Below are 20070 nucleotides of genomic sequence, written 5' to 3' on the forward strand. Positions count from 1 at the left end.
ATTGGTGCTTTTAAAATGGATCAAAAAAAACATAACTGGAATGAGTTAAAAAGCTAACATTAATGTGAAGTTTTACCTCTTGTAGAAGTTGTTCTTTCTCAGCTAGTAATATTTTCCCCTTATCAACTTTTCCCTCCATTTCTTCTTCTTTTTTCAAATACCCTTCATTTAACGCACTAATGCTGCTTTCAAGTTCATTTTTAGCAGCAAGAACAGATTTTAATTCTTGTGTAGATTCGGCAGATTTTGAATTTGAATCTTTTAGTTGTATTAAAAGATTATCTCTTTCAGCGGTAACATCTAAAAGTTTAGAATCCGCAAAATCAAGTTTTTCTTTGTTTTCAATCATCAAAGCTTCGTTGTCGCGGTTTAGTTGTTGAACTTTTTCTTGCAATTCGAGATTTGAATCGTGAAGTACTTTCAGACGAGACTCTTTCTCTGAAATTTCACTTGATAAATTTGTGCTCGCCGTTTCAAATATTTCGCCAGCTTCTTGAACTTTTTGCTGCAATTGAAGATTCTCGTTCTGAAGTTGCTTGTAGTTTTCGCCGAGGTTTTTATATTCCTGCTCGATTCTAAGGTTTCTGTCCTCGGTTTCTTTGGTTTGTCGGCAAAGTTGGTCGATCTTGGTCTGAGCATTCCCAAGTTCCTCGAGCAAAGCAACGTTTTCCTCGGTTTTGATCGCGATGGCCGATGTCATCTCCTCGACTTCCGATCGAAGTTGGTTCCTCGATCGCTCCAAGTCGGCGAGTTGTGAAGCGAGAAGTTCGTTGCTTGCAAGATATTCCTTGTTCTGTGAGTTTAATGTAGTTCCAGCTTTAGGCAGAAATTTATTTGTATAAAATTGCTGCTAACTTGAAACAAAATAACATAATAGACAATTTTAAATAAATCTGGACTTACTTTAATGACATATATAAATGTTTAGCTAAAGTCTAAAGTGATTTTAAAGAAAGTCATGTGCTTGATTAATAAGAAGCACTTGTCAAAAATATTAACAAAATTTTTCAAGCATAATACAAATTTGAAAATGGTCAAAAAGATCACCTTCTATACCAGGGGTCGGCAACCTACGGCCCGCGGGCTGGATCCAGCCCGCCGCCTCTTTGACAAATCATACGCGAGTCTATTTTACAAACTCTTCCATAAGTAATTGCGAAAAATTTTTGCGGTTCGCGCAAATGTTCTTTATACGACCAGTTTGTTTACGTTTAGATGCTGCCTTTGAAACTAGACTAGCAATTCTTTACCATTGCGCCAGGGAAGGCTGTCAAGTGCGCCGCGCCAAAACGGAAAACGTAATAAAAAATATTGGACATATACTTTTTTAAATTTTTTTTCGGCATTGCAATAAAAACTTGAAAGAAATTAAAAGAAATACTGTGTCACCCCCTAAAAAAATCGCGCTCGCTTCGCTCGCCAGGTCCGCCTAGACTTTAAATGTTATCGCGTTTCCTCGCATTAGTTTTATACACTTTTGATTAGTAGTATGGATGACAAACGTGTGAACTCGAATTATAAACAAAAAAAAAACGTTTTTTTTTCGCGCTTTGCGTCAACACTGTCCCTGTAAAATGCAATTAAACACGTTTTAAAGTGCAAAAAATTTTTGAGCCCGCCTGATTCACAGTTGTTCTAACATAAAAATAACACAATTATTGGAACTTTATCATTTTGTGCAGCTCGCAAAAACTTGAGTTTGGTTTTGGCCCGCGACTAGAAAAATATTGCCGACCCCTGTTCTATACATTTTGCACTTAAAGTAGAGTAAAAAGTATAACAAAATATATATTGTGCCCTTGCCCATGAGCTTGAGTAACATATATATGAGCTCGATTAGCAACTGTTACAAAACACGAATACCCATACACTTGAAATATAAAATTATTTTTTTTACAGCAAACTATGTTAAAAAGTCCATGATGACAAATTACAAAGGTTACACAACTTTTGATTGGTTTAAACAATTGCATAGACACTTTAATATTCACATGACTCACCATCGCATCAAGCTGCTCAATCATCTGTGTCGATGTTTCCGCTTCATCGGCCATAACCTTGATCTGACCTTCAAGGTGGTCGCGGTCCATCGAACCCGAAGTTCCTGCAATTTTCTCCTCCGTTAGTTTTTGCTCAAGCTCGGAAACTTGTTGTGCTTGTGACGCGACAGTGGACCTCAACGTGGAACGCTCGTCGAGTAATTGTGCCTCCATCTCACTAAGCTGTGAAACTTTTTGCTGCAAATCTTGTTTCTCGCTTTGTGATGTCACGAGAGATGACGTGATTCGCTGTAATTCATCGCTAAGTTTGCGATTGTTGTTTTCAAGTTCTTGTGAAACGTTGTGGGCGACTTTGAGATCGGATTTTGTCTCATTGAGTGAATTTGTCGCTGATTCCAGCTGCTCATTTGTTGATTGTTGCAACAACGCAAGTTCTTTCTGGTGATTCAACTCTTTTTCCTCGATAGTTTTCTCCAGGACTTGCTTTGTCGATTCAAGTTCTGTGACTTTTAGCTCCAAACTATCTTTCGAAGAAGTAAGTTCAGAAAGTGAGTTTACTAGTTCCATGTTCTTGTTGCTTGCATCCAGAAATCTTGCTTCAATGTCGGTTATTTTTGCATTTCTTTCAGAAATATCATTCTCGAGTTTTATCTTTATTTCCTGAAGCTCAGAAATCTCTTTAACAGAATTTTCCAAATCCACGTTTAGCACTTCAATATTTTTCTCCTGTTCATTAAGATGATTTTCAATTTCTTCCTTCTTTGCTGTTTCCCGATCAAATTCCAAAGTCAGATTTTGGAATTTTTCAGTTAATTCTTTGATTTTGGCCAAATTTTCTGACTCACTATTTTTATTCTCAGCCAACAGTTTGTTGAGTTTTTCTTCAGAAAGATCAAATTCTTGCTTCTTTTCTTGTAGCTCAAGTGAAACTCGGTTCAGTTCGGAAGCTACGGCGTCAAGTTTCTGCGAAATCAACTCTTTTTCTTTGTTCCTCTCCTCGAGCGTTTCTACGAGCTGAGATTTCTCAATTTGCGATTGCGATAATAGTTGCGACAATTCAGACGAACCTTTTGCTGATATTTCGTCCTTTTTCTTAAAATCCTGCAAATTTTCAGTTAATTTTAAAATTTCCACTTCATTTTCCTGAATTTTTTGTCGATAAACTTCGGCATCGGCCTCGGAGCTTGCCAGCTTTTGTTTCGTCGCTTCGTGATCTTTCGTCTCCCTGAGGATGACTTCTTGCGTTGACAACATCACTGCTCTCACTTCCTCCTGATGCTTCGATGAAACAATCTTCATCTTCTTGGTGAGGCCCTCCGCTTCTTCCCTGGATGCGACGAGAGCAAGACTCTGCTCCTCGACCTCCGCCCTCAATCTTCCAAGCTCCTCCTCCAAAGATTTCACCTTATTTGCTTCTTCATCCAACCGTTGCCTAGCAACAGCAAGCTCTGACGAAATCTGATTGTTCTCGGATGTGAGGGATTCAACAGAAGACTCCATCTTCATCTTGTTAGCAACCGCATCTGCGAGCGTTACCGACAACTCCTCCAACTGTTGCTTAGCAACCTCCAGTTCGTCCTGGTTTCGACCTTTTTCCTCCGTTACCCTGGCAACCACCGCTTCCAGCTTCCTGCTTTTATCTTGTGACTTGTGAAGTTCTGCGGACAGCTCCTTGAACTTCATCTCCTCAGCTCCCAACTTCTCCTTCAATCCCTGCATCTCGGATCTGACATCAGCAAGTGATGATGCGGTTTGATCTTTATCACTTTCCAGGGAAAAGATTGTTTCTTCCAACTCCTTCTTCCCATCAATCAACATCTTCACTTCCCGCATCAGTTCCTCCACGGAGGATCGCTCCCTCCTCAATAAATCATCCTTTTTATTGTTCCTCGATTCCAGCTCACTTGTGATCCCTTGTAACCTAGCAACCGCATCCACCTGGACCTCGAGTTTCGCTTCAAGGTCGTTTTTCGCAGTTTCAAGGTCATTTATTTGACTTTCAAGGTCAGTTTTTGCACTTTCAAGGTGATTTTTCGAACTTTCCAGGTCACTTATTCTCCCCTGCATCACTCTAGCGTCCTTGTGCGATGTTTCCATGGCAACCGTGACATCCCGGAGGTTGCTCCTTAATCCCTGCACCTCCTGATCCCATTGTTCCCTCTCCTTCCTGTGTTCTTCCTCCATCTTCTGCAACATCCGGACTTCCTCCTGCAGAGATCCTATCATATTCTCGGAGGACTCGATCTGATCCCGGACACGAGTTTGTGATTCTGCGGAGAACAGATAATTGTAAATTGCTTAATAACTTAGAATAAAATATGAACCAAACATAAAATAAGGTTCAAATACTAAGTATTTACCACAATAAATCCGCAGCGCTTTAGGCACAAATTTTAAAAATCGTGTTTGCAAGAACCTGAAAGAATTCTAAGAATGCAATTCTATATAAGGCTATATTTACCAGCAATTGCGCATTTAGCACGATAATATAGACTCTGCCTGTTTAATTCCATAAGAAAGTTGATGAATGATCGTTGGACTGACGTTTTGTAGAAACATATTATTAAATATTTAAAATGCAAAAACAAAACAAAAGGATCATGTTTTCAGTTTTAACTGTTTCTGATGTTTTTAGGGAAATAATACATCGACAGATTGGCTGTAACAACACTAATGTAGTGCAACATATTATTACCTAATTACAAATATTGTAAAAAAAATTAATGTAAAAACGATGTTCTGCGTTGAATCAGTTAAATATTTAGAATCTTAGTAAAAAAAATTAAGAATAAATAATTTCTTTAAAGTCAGAAATATTTCGCCATATTAAACAGGCAGCACCACATAACGTACAAAAACATGTAGAAACTGTTGAGTTGAGTTTTTTCATGAGATTAGGAAAATAATGTATCGACAATTAGGATGTCACAATAATAACACAATTTATCTTGTGACTGAATGACCTAAACCTTCCTTACTATGTCTGTCATAGTTAAACAATACATCTTTAACTTTGGTAAAAAAGTGGTGGGGTTAAAAAAGTAACAAAGTGGTGTGGTGGAAATCGCAAATGTTCGAACCGAACCTTGAAGAGCTTGTTCGCAGTTTTGTAAATCTTGCGCAAGTTCCGCAACTTTTTGCGTCAAAACCTCGTTTTCATCTTTAAATGAAGCTGAGTCCTTCAAACGATCAAGCTCGAACGTCTGGTCTTCCAAAACCTGGCGTGGAAATATATTTTGATTTGCAAAACGCGGGAACAAATGCCAAGTATGTACACTGTTACACAAAAGAACTAAATTTAAAAAACGTAAAAATAATGTTATTTTTACTTTTACTATAATAAGTAGGAAAACAATTTAATAAAAAATATATTTGGAAAAAAATTATAAAGCGTATTTTTTCATTTATTTTGCCAAATTGAACAAAACTACGAGTGGCTATTAAATAAATCTGTTTTGTCGAGTATTTTAATTCACAAATTGAATATTCTCCCACCTTGGTCTGCGAGTCGATTTGGTCGAGCACAGTTCGCATCCGGATCTCCATCGCCCTCGCGTGTTCGCTTTTCGACTCGACAGCATCCGCTAGTTGGCACTCGAGCTTATGCGTGAGTTCTGCACAAAAGTGGCTTAATTATGAGATGCTTTTAGTTGAATTAATGTTGTTGCAGATATAATAGGCTTGTATGTCATTTCGACGTTATTTAAAAACCGGGGATAAAAATAATATGTTAGTCTAACTTTGTCCGTTGTATGCTGAAACACATTTTTAACTTTTCCAATGCTGTCACTTAAACTGTGATCTGGATGCATAGAGGCAAGCAATAAAAAGCGAAACACGGCGATTACTGTTCCCTAAATATTTATTTCACAGCATAAATTACACTTTAAGGCCACACATGGATTTTTAAATGGGCAAACTATATTTAAACGATGGACGCTGTGCTATAATGTTTGCCTTATATTTGAGCCCAAAGAGGCCGTTAAGGCAACTCTAACTCAATATTCAACAAACGCGCCGGTTGTATTTTGTTGTTTTGGGTTTGCAATCTAAACCTCGAAATTACAAGACACAGCGGATTGTTCCATTGATAAAATCCGGGAGAGCAAAAATGGTTTTCCAAGAGCTGTTACGCTTCGTTAATGATTAATGAAATAGCTATTTGTTCTGGTTGAAAAAAAAAAACGCCCTGAAATTGAGTTCGGAGCCTATGGATACAAGCCACAAGCAGACTGCAACATGAATCCACTTCCCAACTTATTGCGTAATTTGTGCTATTTACCCCCCTTTAAACTTCCCACCTGCAGAACTGGCTTCCTTCTCTTCCAATTCGCTTTCCACTTCCTTCAACTTCTCTGCTGAGCTTTCCAGCAGAGCTTCAAGTTTTTCGCGACTTTCCTCCAAATCTTGAATCTTTTCCTGAAAAAATTAAGTAGATTGAAACCGTCTTTTAAAAAACATGATTTTAAGTTTCAAAAATAATAGTAATAAAGCAATCGGTTTCATCGTGATTTAATTGTAGTGTATGGTAAATTAATTTCCCTGTTGATGCAAATAAATAATAATAACAATGTGTTTGGCTGTTTGTGCTTATACAAACAAGTTCATTTGATTGAAGAAATTAAAAAACATTGTTAAGTAATTTGGAAATATTTACAATTAGTTTGTGCCTATACAAACAGGTTAATCACAAAAAAAGTTTTTAATATTATTAATTCTTAAGTGTTTCTGGCTCAAAAAAGTTTGAAAAACACTGAACTAATGCACAGTAAATCATCATTCCCAATCCATGGAATTAACTTTAAGTTTCCCAACTTTAATTTCCAACCTTCAGCGTTCCATTCTCCAGCGACAATTGTGAAGTCAAGCGTGACGACTCCTCCACATCCTGAGCGAGCCGTTCATGCGTGACGCCAGAAACTGAGCTTTTCTGGGGAAAATAAACTAAAGGTTTTAATATAAGTTTTTATTACAACTGAATCAATCTGATTACGAATATTTATTTATGTTACTGGCTGTGCGTGTATATCGTCCATAGTTCATATAATAATATTTTTGCACTTAATTTCCCAATTGTCACATTTACCTTCATTTTGAGAAAGAAATTTTATAAAAAACAATATACGTCTAAAATCACAAGCTGGCAAAATAAACCTCAAACTAAAAAAAATTCCAAAACTTACAACCAAAAACAAAAACCAAAAAGATTTGTTAAAATACTTTCTTTAGGTTTTTTTTACAACACAAGTTATTATTGAAAATAAATTTGCTCTAGCCACTGCAAAACTAACTGCAAGCATTCAGGTTTTGTGAGGGATCGTGGTTATCAGAGCTATAAATATAAGAATATTAAAGGACCACAACTAAATAAATTACTTACAACCTACTTTTGCTATATGTTCAAAACAAACAGTTGTCCAATTGTAAAAAACTAATAACAAAACGTCGTTCAAGAAGCTAAAAGTGCTAGCACTAACATATTGCAGAGCTAACACATAGGTGCCATTAATGTGCAAACTTTGGCAAGCATCCAACAATTACTTTTAAATAAAACTTTCGAGTTATTTGGGGCCTAAACTAAAAACTTCAAAGTTTAGTGGCCAGTTTAACAAAATGGAAATTTTTACAAATAGCCATTTAGGCAAGTTTTAAACATGAAAAAAATTGTGCTTATTAATGAACATTGTGAATTCATAATTGTGTAATTCCAAGGTTCCACTTCCCTGTGTTGTTTGTAACAAGGCACACATTTCACAAACCTGTAGGTTCTGTATTTCCTCGAGCAACAAATGCTTGCTTTCCACGTTTTCCCTCAAGTTTTGCTGCAGAATGTTGATGGTTCGCTGCAGTTCCTACGCAACATACAAATTATATTTGGCAAAATTTAGTAATTTTTGACAAAAATATTTTATACAACTACCGAAACATTTTTTATTTATTTTTTGTTATTTTGTAAGTTTTACAGAAACACTTTTTTTTCATGCATTGCAAGCGTAAAGTGTAAATTATGTGTATTTTTAAACAACCTTTGTCATTGTTTACAAACTAAAGTTTACTTACGAGTCAATTCAAAAAATTCGTATAGCAATATTGATAAAAACACTTTTAAAACCTACTTCGTTAAGGTTTTGTAAAAAACAGTTCACAAACTTACAAAAAAAAACATTTGATATATTTACTTTGTTAAGTTTCATTTGTTTTAAAAGCAACTTACTTGATGATCTTGTGTTTTTTCTCCCATTTCAAGCTGCAGAAGTTCGATAACTTTGTCTTTCCCGGAGAGAACTTCGTCTTGCTCGTGGAGTTTCGTCTTCAGTGTTCGGATCAACTAAAAAAAGTAAAAATGATTCAATAGCAGCATAGCATTAAAACTAGCTTTGATATAAGGAAACCATAGTTAACCAAGAAATCTAAGTAATAAAATTAACTTTTTTGACAATCTTGTAATAAAAATCAAAGAAACAAAGCCAATAAATACATGAATTAAATATCTTCCTGTCTTGTTATAGATCGGGGGTTGCCATAATCGGGTCTTCACCCAGTTTTATGCGGCCCTTACGTTTATGCTCCGACTGTTTACCTTACGGTCATTTTATTGTTAGTAACACTTTTGAAACAAAATAAAGGCAAAAAGTAAGGTATGCCTTTTTGATTGAAAACATAGAGATAGAGTGACAAGCTGTATTTTCCTTCCTTGTGTGTAAGGTGTGTAGCGTGTGTTTTTGCAGATAACCAAGTAAGAAATGTGTCTCTTGATATGGTTGGTCACCCCCGTTATAGGCCAAATGTTTTAACTCTGATTAACAGCAATCAGCAATTGAACTTTAATCTGTTCTACAAAGTATAGTCGAATAAATACCCATTCAGTTCAACAGAATTATTAATTCTAACATAAAACCATGGTTTAGGCAAAAAACATTCAACATAGAAATCATAGAAATTGTCACCTGCTCGCTCTCTGCTGCCTCCTCGTGCACGTCGAGCATCCTTGCATCATTTTCTCGCTTCATCTGGAGGATTTGTTCCTCTTTAACTCCGACCGTCTCCTCCTTCTCATGGACGCGATACTCCAGGCGCAGTTTCTGCAACATTTCATGATCGTCAGTTGAAATAGAAGTTTAAACATTTTCGGATATTAAGACTATTCAAAAAAATCATTTCTTAACGTCTTACAGAAATATTTATGTTGCCATATAAATAAATCATTCTAAATAAGGAAATTGATGATGCAGCTTTTGTTGGATGAAACAATTTAGAATGTACGGAAGATTGTTGCTTCAAATCAGTTCATATTTAGACAGGTTAGAATAAAATATGCATAATAATTTATTTAATGGTAATAGCCTGCTTTTGTAAAGTCGAACCAACAGTGCTACGATACGGTCGTTTAAAGACAAAATGGCCTATTTCTTCAAGTTGCACAAATGTAAGCAAATTTAAAATCATAACATGATTAAAACTTGCTACTTTACCCAGCACAACTACATACTATCTAACAGTTATCGTCAACAAATGTTCATCAAACGATTCAAGCAAAACCAACCTCCTCCTCGTAATTAGCGATGCGTAACTTGAGCATCGTGATCTCATCAAGTCTCTGCTCCGTTGCTATGGAAACCTGCTCCTCTTTTTCAGCGAGTTTTGAGCTCAAGCGCTCGAGGAGGGTTCGTTGTTGTTCGCTGGTGGATCGCGATTGCTGCAACTCGTAGTTGGCTTTCTGCTCAACAAGTGAAGGTTTATAAAGTCTTTAAACAATGTTTTATGTGAAAAGTGACATTTTTAAGTTTGGGAATTTTGGTAAAAGGGCTGTGGTAAAGAAAATTAATGATATTAAAGAACCAATTTTTTTAAATGATTTTTTCTGGTTCTTGAATCAGTTATTTTCAAGAAATAATTAGCTTTAACAACAAACCTATTATCATATCTCTAACTTTTTGGCTTTACAATTTATAATCAAACCAAATTAATTAAGAAACACTAAATTATAGGTATTCATTTTTATATTCCTATTCAGGCTAAAACCTAGCCAGGCACTGAAAATCGACCCAATATATAAGACGTTTCTTAAAACAAAAATATGCAAAAATAGCTTGCAGATATGAAATAAATCAATTCTACCTTAAGGTCGTGCTCTTGACCTTTGACCTGTCCCTCCCTCTCATCCAGTTTAGCAGTGAGCTCAGATATTTTTTTATCTTTGTTGAGGATCGCTCCGTACAATTCCTCCATGTGCTTTGTGTCCTACAGTAGCCAATATTTAACGTTTCATAGTTTTATTCAGGTCATTTTTAGCAGAAATTTTACGACTGAGTGTAAGATTTATCTTATCTCAACAAATATGTAAAGTTTAAATCCTGGAAAAATATTGTATTTCTTATGTTTCTGGCTATAATTAGAAATGATCTGTAAAGAATTACCATAAAAGCATTTAACAAAGTAGATATATGCATAAAATTTAGAATATTGCAAGATTTTGTGACAGGACCTGCATTATGTGACAAGCACCAATAAGTTTGTCAGTTGTGGAAAGCTACAATTGAGGTTTCAATGGTTAATGAACAGACAAGATGGAATAGTTGGTTGAACAAGTTAAACATTAAGCAACTAATAAAGATATTTGTGGCAAACAACTCATCAAATTACTCACAGTTCCTAATGACAATATTCTCCCTACATTGCAATTGCTGACCATTAGATATGTAATTTGCTAACAACCAATTAAACAATTGTGTTACACTTGGTAAAAAGTCCTACACATCTAATGGACAAAACAATAGAGGCGGTCGCACAATAAGTATGATGTAATCGCCTAGAAAGTAAGAGGCAGGTCAAATTATTATTGAAAAACGATTTGGTGCGATGAAATTTTTTAGACCACTTTACAAGATTTTTTGGCCATGGTTATTTTTGGCAGGCAAGTCCTGGTTGGCAGGCAACTGTCTAACTAGGTTAGGGGGTGCAAATTTTAGTTCAATATTAACCCTGATATACATGCATAGTTGGATGACCTAGACCAACTGTTTTATTCCACGAACCTTTTGGTTAACGTTAATGCCCCTTTGTGATGAAACAGCTTGTAATTGTTGCGTTAGCTCCGAGTGCTTTGAGTGGAATTCTTGCTGCATTTTGCTGAAGCGATCCTCCTGAAATATTAAAAAAACATTCAAACTGGAGAAAAAACATTTATTGGTGTTTTTCGGCACAGATTAAATGAATTCATAACTTCAAACGTTAAATTTGTTGTTAAAAAAGTGTAAAAACCTTATTGTAACTTAGTTTTGAGTATAACAAATATCAGGCCTCTTAGTAAATGTGTTGCACAACTACAAACGGGTTTATCAACTGCTTGGTCTATAACAAAGACAGTTTTTAACCTGAAGTTATTTAAAAAAATACTGAGAAATCATTTGCAAACATTTACAAAATTGTGATTTCATCATTTACAAAGCAACAGACAAATTTATAAAGCCCACAATAACACCATAGAGTTGTTAGTAGAGTACCATGGAGCACTCTTGTAATTTGAAAAAAAAATGTTAAATATGAGGATACCTGAAGACTTTACACAAACAACTAGCTATATGATCTTTTATTTTGGTGCCAAGTTTAAATATATGGACAAAGTGTTACTGAGCCGACCTGATCTTTGAGAAGTTGTTGTTGTTGCGCGATCTGACTTTCTTTTTCCTCGATTCGTTTTTGTTGCATTATCAGCTTCCCGCGACTCGACTGCTCAACATGACCGTTGTTGATCTGGACGAAAAACACAAAGCGGTGGCTAGATAGAGCAGCAATAATGTATGCACTTGAGTTACAAGCTGACGAAGGCTAAACTTTTGCAAACACCAAAAACAAAAAATACAACATCGGTCCTGATGAATAATAACTAGGGCCATTTTTATTTTAACCTAAAAAAAAAAAATTTTAACTTTGTTTTTATCAAATTTTAACTTTATTTTTTTAACTTTATTTTTTAAATAGGGCATAGATCGGTAGAATTAATTATGTTGGCCAAATTTTTTCCACGGGGTGTAGCTTGGTGTCACAAATTTAATTATAGTAACCCTTTGTGCAGAACTAATGCGTAAGGCCGCGGGAACTGCCGTTCGGGTCGGCTAACTGCCGACTTGGTGTTCCTCAGGGATAGGACTTTTTTGCAGCCTCAGTTTTCCCAGCGCTGCGTGATATCTTTGTGTGTGATTTAGTTTTTATTGCTTCGTGCTGCATTGTCATTTTCGTCGGGTGGATACCGAGAGAATCGGACGCATTTTGAGCACAGTTTGCAATCTCGTTGGTTAGAGACAAGCTGTAGCCTTATGCGAGCACTTGGTGTGCATGGTTGTTTGCCGTATACTGATTATCGTTCTGTCCAGTAAACGTCTTGCTCGAGAAAGTAAAGTCATTTCTATCCTTAGCAGCTACTTTGGGGATTGTGTCCCGATCTAGTCTGCACATTTGGCAACCCATGGGTTAGTGCATTGGTTCTCAACGTTGGGCGTTTTATTGACATGATTGGGCAACTAAATAACTTGGGGTTGTGAGCAAGAATCTGGGCAAATCAACTGCTCCTGTCGGCAAAAGTAGCACCAGAAAAGTATTTCCCTAGACTTTTATGAAAACAAATCAAAGACATTTGCTTAAATTTTTTTCACAAAACTAAACTTGGATCGTTCAACTTGCTTTTTTAATATAATTTAAAAACAAAAAGACCAACTTAATAACAAATAGTTTAGATTTATATTCTGGTATTAAAGCATCACTATTTGAAAAGTAATTCAAGTTGGACATAAAATAAATTTAAATCTTTGAAAATAAGGTTTACAAAGACTTTTCAATATGCAAATCAATTTAAAGAGTATTTTAGTTTTTTTACAGTACTTCCTTACATCAGGATTGCTGTTATCTGGAGCAGAGTTGTCCTTCCCGGCTGCTTTCTGCTTGTTGAGAGCCGATATCTTGGCATCTTTGGCTTTCGCTTGTAAACGAGCTTTTGTCAGTTTAGCTTCAGCATCCTGAAAAAATACAACAATAAAAAACAATAATACTCAGGTATTCTTTTATGTAAATGGCCGTAGTTGCTCGCAAAGATATATCTGACTGGAACAAAAACCATAATAACACGAGGTGTGCGCTTCAAAGTACACTGGGTGCAGAAAATCGTTTTATAAGGCACAATGTGACATAAAACCCAAATCCCGATTGAGACGGACGTTGATGGCATCAAATTTTTTTATTGTGCTTTGTATGAATGAGAGCCTTGCTGAGGTGAACTGAGGTGAACTTAAATTATATATCAACCAGTTCAAATATTATAAAGTCCATGGTGACACTTTGGCCTAAAAACAAGTCATAAAAATCCTAACCACAGCTTTGGCTTTGAGTTAGCTTTGCGTCAAGTAAACTACAATTATTATTACCTTTATTGGTTTGTGCACTTTTAAAAGAACAACAACAGAGTAACTGTAATTTTTTTTCCTTTGGCTATTGCTCCATTTTTCATTTTTTTGTGCTCGCATAATGGCGCATTGCATCTCGTATAAGCACAATCATTTAATTAGGTGCGGTAGTGCATGCCTCTCACGCAAATAATGCAATTAGCTTCTAGCCTTCGGGCCCATTTAGTTGCTATATAAACTTTTGTTTTTCGGTGCGTGGTGCAGTCATCACCAGCATCAACCTGAAGACACTATATCATGCCAGACATCAAACTTAGGTATGTTTTGTTTTTTGCAACCTTTTTTTCGTATATGAAGTATTGTGCGCTAAACATTTCCTTTTTCGTCTTGCAGAAAACCTGCACCGTTTCTATACTGAATTTGCTTTCTATCGTGCGAAAATTGTACGTTCGCTTTTTGTCCTTGTAGACGCAACACACGACAAACTATACGTAAAGGTCTCAATATTATGAATTGTAATGGATAGAGCGTATGTAAGTCTAAAATGCTTGCATTAAAAATAAGATATTTTTAAAATTTACATAAAGTTTCGCTGCACACTTGACAATCTCTCATGGCACACAGTTTGGGAATCACAATTAAAGCTAATCCCAAACATTGAGATAAACTTAATATTCATATTTACCTTGATAAGTTTGTTTTTTTGTTCAACTTCTTGGTCTTTCTTGCGAATTAAATCCTTGAGTTGGTCGATAAGGATTTGTTGAGCCCCCAAATCGTCCATATTTGTTATAACGCAATAAATAGTTTATTTACAAACATCCATCACAGTGTTTGACACAGTATCGAGAAACAACCTGAAAATCACACATAGTATTATTTTTCAACACTATTGGATGTAAGATTGAAAATTTTGTGCAGCCTAAATGTGCACAGCGGGAGCAACTTTATTTCTAAAATTTGCGTGGCTGAACATGTGGTACCATACCTACACCGTATGTCAATCAAAGTTTTGCACATTTGAGCAGTTTCATGGCAATTTTACAAACTGCGCGGAGGTTAAATCCCCATGCCTAACCTTCCAAGTTCCAACCTAGATTGGATATAAACCCATTTCTAAAAGTAGAAACAATCAAACAATTAAATGACTGAATAAAAATTAGGTACTTGTCTAGAATCCTATCACATTTTCGTCTGGGAGTTATATTGCTACAATTATTTGGTTAGGGTGTGAGTTGGTGTTTGAGTGTGTGGGTCAAGTATTACTTAAATAATAATAATTGACCCACCCAAACCCAGACGCTTACCCGCACCCCAGCAGAACATTATTTTGTTAGGATTCTAGGCCAGCGTCCCAGCACCATTTTATTCTCCCATACTTATTTCGTCACTATTTGATAATACTTTGGATTAGGGTTCCTCTCCGGGAATGTTTCGACGGGAAATTCCCGGGATTTCCCGCGAATTAACAATCCCGAATCCCGGGAAATTTTTTTTTATAATCCCGGGTATTCGGCAACCTAGCAAAATTTAAAAAATATTGTCGTTTTTGACTAATATAAAGAAAAAAAATAGTACAAACCATGTTAACGTCGTTGCCTGAGTTGTTTTATTTGCGCTTACCAGCGGAAAAACCTAATTAAATTTATTCTAACAAAAAAAATGCTTCACAAATAAGGGTCCTGACTCATATTAGAGAAGGTCTGGGGCTCCTTTAGTTATGAACGTATAAATTAATAAAAAAAAACGGTCTTTTAAATACCGCTTACCACAACGCAAATTAATTGGGTTAGAATGCGGGTTAGCGTTTGGTTGATGGTGGGTCTAGTTATTATTAATAATAAACATAATATTACTTGACCCACCCTCACCCAAACGCTAACCCGCACCTTAACCCAAACAATATGTGTTGTGGTATGCGGTATTTCTTTTTTTTGTTTTTATGCATAACTTTCTACGTACATAACTGAAAGAACGCCCATAAATGAGCTTAATTAAATGTTTGAAGGTAAAATAAAAAAAAATACCAACCTCAAAATGACGTGATTTTATGGATAATTTTTTCGTCGGGATCCCGGGATTCCCGGGAAGTTTCATTTTTCAATCCCGTTTCCCGGGAGTGAAAAAATCCGGGAAAAAGAGGAAGCCTACTTTGGATACCATACCTAATTTTTTTTTGTAATTTTAAATTACATTATTTTTGTTCACTTATTCCATGGATTACATGTGTAACTGTGTGAAGGGTTAATTACTTGAATTTATGTAGTTTGTTAATTGACACGTAAGTATGGTTCAGAAACAACATATTAAAAATCTATTAAAATCCGAAAATACACTAATTTAGGAATTTTCAGTGTTTTTCCTAGGAAGTGGAACCACAAAGACAAGTGGGCGCTGGTCTAGAATCCTACCACAACGAAACACCATTTGGGTTAGGGTACAGGTTAGCGTTTGGGTTAAGGTGGGTCAAGTATTATTATTAAACTTGGAATATAATAATACTTGACCCACCCACACCCAAACGCTAACCCGCATCCTAACTCAAATTTTTTGCGTTGATTTTAGAACTGTGGTAGGATTCTAGACCAGCGCCGACAAGTGTACAACCAAAACCACACAAGTGTTGTTCCCGCACGTGTTTTGCGTAACCGGCTGCCGTGTACCCAACAACTTTAATCTTAAGCCATTTGCTTCTAAATTTGATTGACAGCTTGTTGATATTATACGTCATCATCACTCAAGCATGACGCAAGTTCTGGCAACCGGTCGTTATTATAGACCGGTTTTGATTCTGAATCAAAGGATTCGTTAACATGTCCAATATTATCGTAGCCGATATCCAATGCCAAGCAGGACCGGATAAAGGAGAGCATTCAGAGGCCTATTGATCGTTTTTATTATGTTTATTGTTCTGTGGGTTTTAAGCACAATGAAAGAATGTTTATTGCCAATAAACAAGCGGCAAACGACAAACAGTACTTACACAGGTACTTACGATACACAATAAATTACCTCGGTGTACGGTACGTAGCGATCTGACCACAGTGGAACTGCTATATTAACGATTTACAACATTTCTTATATAGCCTACATCGGACAGATGTGAATAATTACTAATTCGTTAGAAAACGCGACACATAACACGACTTAGGGAATCGGCCATTCGATGAACAAATTATAAACAACGCGACGGGAAATTAAAGTGACAGCATGAGCGATTCAGCCGGCAAGCTGTTCATAGAATGGACAGAGTTTACGGGATCACAGAGTTCCAAGGAATTCGCTACAGTTCCAACCAAAATTAACATAAAATAGGATTTTTGATTCACTTATCAAACAGATTCATAAGCAAAGCTGTTAAAAACTTTATAGCTGTCTATTTTTTTTCCAAAATCTCGAGTACAGCTAAGGAATGCAACCTATTTTGGCCCATAGACGAAAGCATTTGGTTCCTTACTATTTAAAGCAGTGGTTCCCAACCTGGGGTCGGACCCCTTGGGGGTTCGTGGGAAAGCATTTGGGGGTCCGTGATTACCTTGATGAATTTTTGGACAAAACGAAAAGCGATCGTTTTACTTTCATTTCTGTCTTTAATTGCACATGCGTCAAGCTTAAGCCAACGCATGTCGATTACTATCCAATCAGAATAGGCTCGTCTATTACGTAATAGAAAGCATGAGATTTACCTCAGGGGTCGGCAACCTACAGTCCGATCCGGCCCGCCGCCTCTTTGACAAACTAGACATGAGCCCATTTCAAATAGGCCTACTTTTTGACTATTTGAACCACGTAAGTGCGAAAAATTTCGCGCTTCGCTCAAATGATCTTTCTACGTCCAGTTCCTTTTCGTTTGATGCTGTCTTTTGAACTAGATTAGCGCTTCTTTGCCGTTGCGCCGTGGAAGGCTCCCCAGTGCGTCGCGAGTAAACGGAAAACGTAGCCTATTTACAAATATTGGGCCTATATTTTTGACCATTTTTTATTATTTATTTTCGGCAATGTAATAAAAACTTGAAATAAATTTAAAGTACACCAAAATAAAATCGTGCTCGCTACGCTCGCCAGGTGCCCCTGGGCATAAAAAGGTTAATAAACACTCACTAATAAAAGTTCTTGTGTTTCCTCAAAGTTAGGCCTACCATATGTCCTCTTTTAATAGGATTTGTCCTCTTAACTCAAGAAATGTGAATGATCCTCCGAGGACGCTCAAAAATGCCAAAATATCCTTTTTTTCGCATTTCGAGTTATTGCTTATACTTTCAACAAGACTTTCAGACAGGATGTTGTATTTATTTCCAAAAAAATATTGTAGCTTTGAAACATGCTGAATTGCTGTTTAAAAAGGGTTTTTCCAACAAATTGCTCTACCAGCCCTACCTTCGTGATTGTTATTGCAAACATTTTGCCTGAAAATGGCAACCGAACCTCACATGTAATAAGCCCAATTAATAAAACAAAAGTGTGTGATGTAGGATTTTAAATCGTCATTTATAGCTCTATTTGTAGCCGCCAACAGCAAAATCTTCGCGCTCGCAACAAATAGATCAATATTTGCGCTCGAGTCGGCCAGTAACACCAAATTTCCTATCGAAAATTAACCCGAGATTCCCAAATCAACCAAACATCCCGAAAATCAGCATAAAACATCATTTAACTCAAAAGTAACAATTCTACTTTCGTTTTACTTGCCGGCAAAAAATGTCCTCTTTTTGGGTGCTGAAAATATGGTAGCCCAACTCAAAGTAGTTTTATTACACTTTTCATTGGTACTATGGATGATGGCGTGTGAACTCGAATTTTAAACAAAAAAAACGCTTTTTTCGTGTTTGCGCCAAAACTTTACTGCCTCCTTAAATGTAATTAAACACGTTTTTTTAAAGTGCAAAAAGATTCGATGCCCAACTGAAGTTATTCTTACATTTCAATAACACAATTCTTAGATAGCATTTTGTGACCTTTCTAAGTTTTATAGACCTTTCTGAGTTTGGTATTGGTCCGCGAATAGAAAAAGGTTGCCGACCCTGGTTTATCTCATATTGGCGGGAACGACACCAGTGCTTGCAGCTGGAGAATACTGTTAGGCCAATAGATATGTACCGGTAAGCATATAGGTGAGTGGTATGCATAGTTAGTTAATATTTGAATGAAAACACCAGGATGTAGTTAAATAGATATGAGGCAGAGGACGAAGATGACATTCGTGTTGCATTGTCAAAAACTCAACCACAGATTAGTCGTTTAGTTCAGGAAAGGCAACAACAGCCCTCTCATTAAATTTGCTTTTCTCATTAAATTTGGACAAAGATGCACCCCTAATACAACAGATAGTTAGAAAACGCAAACACTTATTTTCATTCATAATTTTAAACACTAGAGCTACTTTGCTACTTTTGTTGTTAAATTGGCGTTCTTTTTGCAGTGCATCAAAATTAATCAACTTTCCAGGCAGTGATTTCCAGATCATCTGGGTAATACTAAAGCAAGGTTATTTCTTGAAATTTCCCCAGTAATGACAAACACTTAAAATTGTACCGCTTTCATCAAATTCGTGATATCGAGAAATTAATGTCTGAACAAAATTATTAGTCCCTGAAGCAAATTTGTCGCCTTATTCAAAGTCATTTTGCTATGCAGTGCCGGATTATAGTTGTATAAGACCGCTCCATTACGAATTTTATTTTTATGCAGTCAAGTAAACATTAGAATGCAGTAAAGAATAAGATCAAAATCGTCTGAATAAGCATAAATCTTCTGGTATAATCCTTAAATTTATCGGAAAGGCCTTAATTTCTAAAATAATTCCCGGAACTGTAGGTATAGCTTATGGGATGATCGTGGGCCGTCGGTCGGGCATCGGCCGTTATGGTTTGGACGCCCTAGTTTGACCGGTGCCGTGAGGGCTTCGCTGTTTTAGCACCGGATTTTTGTTTTTGTTTTGGGTTATTGGTGGGTATTGGTTTGGATAATAAAATGGTTTAGGATTATTAGGGAAGTTAGTGATGTATTTAGGGGTGAAGTTTGGGGTTGTTTAGGCCCGATTCTGACCTATATAGGTTTTATTCCGACGGATTTCGGACTTATTTCAATTCAGACTGTAATACGACTATTAAGTATTAGTCTTATTTTGGTCTTATTCCGAACTGTGTTCCATTCCGACGTTGATGTTGTTCTTAACTCGATCTTATTACTGGAGTCCGTGGTGATATCTCTAGAACAGCGGTTTCCAAAAGTAATATAGTACACTAGTGCAGTAACGATTCTTTCTAGAGCAGGGGTCGGCAACCTACGGCCCGCGTGTAATTCATCCGGCCCGCCGCCTCTTTGACAATTTAGACACGAGTTCGTTTCGCGCGACCTCCTTCTCCATCCGGTTTGTTCACGTTTTGATGTTGTTTTTTCACCTATATTAGCGCTTATTTATCGTTGAACAGTGGAAGGCCGCCAAGTGCGTCACGGAAAACGTATTCAAAATGTTGGACGTAAATTGTTAACATTTTATTGTTTATTTTTGGTAATGTAATAAAAACTTGCAAGAATTTAAAAGAAATGCCGGTATAGACCTACCAATAAAATAGCGCTCGCTTCGCTCGCCAGGTGTGCCAACACTAAGCTAGATTAACTTTAAATGTTAGCGCGTTCCCTCAAATTAGTTTTATTACATTTCGTTAATAGTA

At 36.5% G+C, this 20070-nt stretch overlaps 1 protein-coding gene across 1 annotated transcript in view; it reads right to left on the bottom strand.

Moving 5' to 3' along the window:
- The window catches only part of LOC146162917 (uncharacterized), a 49100-nt gene extending 34852 nt beyond the window's left edge, over window positions 1-14248 (bottom strand). Inside the window, exons 1-15 of the mRNA XM_083385334.1 lie at window positions 14082-14248; window positions 12887-13012; window positions 11640-11753; window positions 11036-11143; window positions 10119-10241; window positions 9544-9717; window positions 8948-9082; window positions 8215-8328; window positions 7760-7852; window positions 6829-6930; window positions 6302-6419; window positions 5496-5614; window positions 5086-5218; window positions 2001-4270; window positions 77-793 (exon numbers count right to left, since the gene is read on the bottom strand). Of these exons, the coding sequence (XP_083241460.1) occupies window positions 77-793; window positions 2001-4270; window positions 5086-5218; window positions 5496-5614; window positions 6302-6419; window positions 6829-6930; window positions 7760-7852; window positions 8215-8328; window positions 8948-9082; window positions 9544-9717; window positions 10119-10241; window positions 11036-11143; window positions 11640-11753; window positions 12887-13012; window positions 14082-14180 (4545 nt within the window). The 5' untranslated portion in view covers window positions 14181-14248. The remainder of the gene's footprint in view (window positions 1-76; window positions 794-2000; window positions 4271-5085; window positions 5219-5495; window positions 5615-6301; window positions 6420-6828; window positions 6931-7759; window positions 7853-8214; window positions 8329-8947; window positions 9083-9543; window positions 9718-10118; window positions 10242-11035; window positions 11144-11639; window positions 11754-12886; window positions 13013-14081) is intronic.
- Between the last annotated feature and the right edge of the window lie 5822 nt (window positions 14249-20070).

The sequence above is a fragment of the Ascidiella aspersa genome, chromosome 3 (genome assembly GCF_963924565.1).
Source record: "Ascidiella aspersa chromosome 3, kaAscAspe10.2, whole genome shotgun sequence".
Classification (NCBI taxonomy): Eukaryota; Metazoa; Chordata; class Ascidiacea; order Phlebobranchia; family Ascidiidae; genus Ascidiella; species Ascidiella aspersa.